The sequence below is a fragment of the Austrofundulus limnaeus genome, unplaced genomic scaffold (assembly GCF_001266775.1).
Source record: "Austrofundulus limnaeus strain Quisiro unplaced genomic scaffold, Austrofundulus_limnaeus-1.0 Scaffold93, whole genome shotgun sequence".
NCBI classification, from domain to species: Eukaryota; Metazoa; Chordata; class Actinopteri; order Cyprinodontiformes; family Rivulidae; genus Austrofundulus; species Austrofundulus limnaeus.
The window spans coordinates 1,104,279-1,108,190 of NW_013952495.1; the positions used below are offsets into that span (position 1 = coordinate 1,104,279).

A 3,912-nucleotide genomic window follows, 5' to 3' on the forward strand; every position below is an offset into this window, starting at 1 on the left:
GTGTGTGTGTGTGTGTGTGTGTGTGTGTGTGTGTGTGTGTCCATGAATCTGTGTTTAATGTGTTGAGTGTGCTCTTCTGTTACTGTTTCTGTTCAGTTCCGTTCAGTGGATGAAACGACTCAGGCCATGGCCTTTGATGGCATCATCTTTCAAGGCCAGAGTCTGAAAATTCGTCGTCCACATGATTACCAGCCCCTGCCTGGCATGAGCGAGAACCCCAGTGTCTATGTGCCTGGTACACAGACAATTAATGGTTTTTATCCTTGAATACTTGTATCAAAATTTATAAATAATTGTACAGTCAATATCCATATGGGTCTTTCTTTTTATGTTTTACACTCCTCATCTTTGCACATTTTGTAGGCGTTGTGTCCACAGTGGTGCCAGACTCTGCTCACAAACTCTTCATTGGTGGTTTGCCCAACTACCTGAATGATGATCAGGTCAGTGTTTTATTCTCTAAACTCATCTACAGCCCGTGTACCACTAAAATACACTATTTGTTACTTGTATTGAAATACTGAAGATGGAAAAATCAGTCCTCAGCATCAGTTTAAGCCGTGTTTTTCCCATGACAGTAGTTGCTGAATTCTCCATAACCTTTGTGTTTCAGGTGAAGGAGCTCTTGACATCATTTGGCCCTCTGAAGGCCTTCAACCTGGTGAAAGACAGTGCTACAGGCCTCTCTAAAGGATATGCTTTTTGTGAATATGTTGATGTCAACCTGAACGATCAGGTAACAAAGAGGAAAAATGTGTGCATGCCGTACAAGTTTTCTGGAAGCAGGTAATTCAGTTTTGATGTCTTCGCAGGCTATTGCTGGACTGAATGGCATGCAGCTTGGAGACAAGAAGCTCCTGGTGCAGAGAGCCAGTGTGGGATCCAAGAACGCCACTCTGGTGAGTTTCCAGCAGCTGGACGGCTGACAGTGGGATGGTGGGAGGCTCGAAATTGGTTCCAAAATGGACTGAAACAGATTGCTGAAAAGATCTGCAGCTCCTCATATGTTCACACTTTTAATAATCACAAAGGCACATCTTCTCTCCAAAGAAATGTTTTCATTTTGGTTATAAAAACGGTTGAGCAAACATAATGGAACTGCTGTTTTGCTTAAAGAAAACTAAATAAAACTGTCCTTTTTGTAATTTTGTGTCTCTTTTCCCAGACGACTATAAACCAGACCCCGGTGACGCTGCAGGTTCCAGGTCTGAACAGCTCTGTCACTCAGATGGGCGGCCTGCCCACTGAGGTTCTGTGTCTGATGAACATGGTGGCCCCCGAAGAGCTTTTGGACGATGAAGAGTATGAGGAGATCGTGGAAGATGTCAGGGAGGAGTGCGGCAAGTATGGCCAAGTGAAGAGCATCGAGATCCCTCGTCCTGTGGACGGCCTGGAAATCCCCGGGACTGGCAAGGTCAGTGACATCACAAGTGAAATTGATCTCGCCGTAAGCTTCATAATAGCCTCTGCTCTGGTCTGCGGGTTTTACTGACTGGGTTTTTATACAACTTTTTCAGATTTTTGTGGAGTTCACTTCAGTCTTCGACGCCCAGAAGGCCATGCAGGGGCTGACGGGAAGAAAGTTTGCCAACAGGGTGGTGGTAACGAAATACTGCGATCCAGATGCTTATCACCGCCGGGACTTCTGGTAGAGGGGCCACGTGGGGTGGGGGGGGTGGGGGGGAGTGTAAGTGTACTACCCATTTTCAGATCAGCCCTTGGAGTGATTTGACTGAGCAACATTTCAAGTAGATCTTGGACTGTTAATTGATAAAAATGGCTTTGGTGATATCCAGTTTATAATTTGAGATCTATGTGACATGTTTAGCAGTTCAAACCAGTAGTTGTGATTGGAGAAAGGACAAGGTGTTTATATTAAATGCGTTACTTTGAGCTAGGCTTGGATTCTAGATGAGTAGCCAGTTGGGCCGGGCCGGTTTTTGAGTAACGTGTAACAAGACAAGGGCGAAGGAGGGGGGATTTTTTTTTTTATTTTATACGTTGTGAGACAGGGATGTTTCTTTTTCGTTTGGGAGGAGGGAGCCACACTTCAAAGGTTTATATTTAAATGGAGTCAGCCTGTTTTAAGTAAATGAGAAAGAAACTGCAGTATGGAGCTATTTCTTATTGAGAAGTGTTTGGGGGGAAACAGGAGTTTGTGAAAGGAGATGATGTGGAAGATGAAGGGCAGTTTTGTTTAAACATGTAGATACACAGTAGCTGTAACACCCATCTCACTAGAGAGACAAGAGGAGTTGGTTTTATTTTATTCCTTCATTTTTATCAAACAGCTGCCCCCTCCAGCATGATTGTCATCTGATTGGACTCAGTCTGAGTGTCAGCTGTAAATGTTTTGATACTGTGTGTAGCTTCACTGGTTCTGAGCTGTAAAAACCACCCTGTGTTTAAAGCTACAAAATAACACAAACTGCTGAAGCAACACTTTCAATGATTCCTTTCTCTTCCTGCACATTTTTTTCTTGTCTTTTGCAAACAGCTCTTAAAAGGTGATAAATCTTTTCAGCACTTTGGCCCTGATTCAGTCCAAGATGAGAAAAGAAAGATTAGGACAAAAACACATCTTATTCTTACCAACAAGCCTTAAAGTGAAACAGGTCAGTTTGATTTGGAAAGAAAATCTGGCTCGCCCCTCTTTCAGCCATGTTTGAATCTTCATACGTGTCACTGTCTTGTACTTTTTCTCTTATTTTCAGCTTCATTTTGGTTGTAAAGTGTTTGATCCAATTCTTTTTGTGCAACATCTCACCTTTTTGACAAGACCAAATAAAACCTGATTATTAACGCACGACTTCTGTTGTCCTGCAAACTGAAACCAAATTTACCCAACTTTGTTCTTTTGCTCATTCTGCAGTCAGATTTGTTTTTCAAAACAATAATTGCTATTAGTTGGTTTCTCCACTAATGGATTTAAAAGTGAATTAACAACAACAATAATAATCTTTTCTATTTATTTGGTCCATTTAGAGATAATTAATCCAGTTTGAGTAGAATATTTGGTGTTACTGCTCCTCTTTCTGTAACTCTGAGGGCTTTCAGTCAGGAAGTTACAACTGCCCTTTGTGCTAAAACAAAATATGCATTTCATCTCCCTGATCATCTAAACTTTATTCCTTAAGGACCACAGGATCGCACTGTATGGGCTTGAGATTATGCTTTCATTCAATCCCCACGGTTGCTTAAGAAGGCGCTGCAGAGTCAGAAATGACACTTTTGAAATGTTACTCCTTTCTTTCTGAAAATCTTGTATTTTAGTGTCTGTGTCATTTAATTTTAATTTTTTTTTTCTGTTTTTGGTCTGGAAAAATGTGATTTCTTAAATGATTTAAACCTAAAAGCCACATCTAGTTTGTACAAGCAGTCTTTTTGTTTGTCCAATTTGTTTCCAAATGTTGATTAAAAACTGAATTTACACGACTGCTTTGCTCCTTGTGGTTCCTCACCCTCACATCTGGTAGCCTCTGAGGCAAACACCACCATTGCTTCTTTTATGAAACAATATTTCTTAGTAATGGCCAAATTTAAGTAATAGTGGCTGGTAAATATTCAAATATTGTTTTTAAGTTTCCTTGTTAAAATGACATCAAAAATTCCTCATTAGAATGACCAGAAGATAAGATTCAGACCAGCTATCAGTGAGTTCTAATCAGGAAGACAAATCAAGGCATATCACTGAACCATTCAAAATGTAACTTAAAAACAGGAATCTGACAAACGTGCTTTTGTGACCAAATTTGACTTAATCCTCAGGCTGATGTAATAGGTCACACATGGTCACTCATGTTCAATATATTTTATTTAGTTGGAGGAAAACAAACCAGATCAAACATTTTAACACAATAGTTAGGATTCTCATCATTTCTACTATTCAGTGCCATTTGACCATATTCAAAA

General features: G+C 40.4%; 1 protein-coding gene across 2 annotated transcripts in view; it reads left to right on the forward strand.

Annotated features, from left to right (window-relative positions):
• Positions 1–3,435, forward strand: part of u2af2a (U2 small nuclear RNA auxiliary factor 2a) — a 7,705-nt gene extending 4,270 nt beyond the window's left edge. The window contains exons 7-12 of one of the 2 annotated variants that reach the window (XM_014012666.1): positions 97–253; positions 364–443; positions 614–736; positions 813–899; positions 1,166–1,414; positions 1,518–3,435. In XM_014012666.1, coding sequence (XP_013868120.1) covers positions 97–253; positions 364–443; positions 614–736; positions 813–899; positions 1,166–1,414; positions 1,518–1,652 — 831 coding nt within the window. In that variant the 3' untranslated portion in view covers positions 1,653–3,435. The remainder of the gene's footprint in view (positions 1–96; positions 254–363; positions 444–613; positions 737–812; positions 900–1,165; positions 1,415–1,517) is intronic. The other variant, XM_014012667.1, reaches the window with a different exon arrangement.
• Positions 3,436–3,912: the final 477 nt, after the last annotated feature.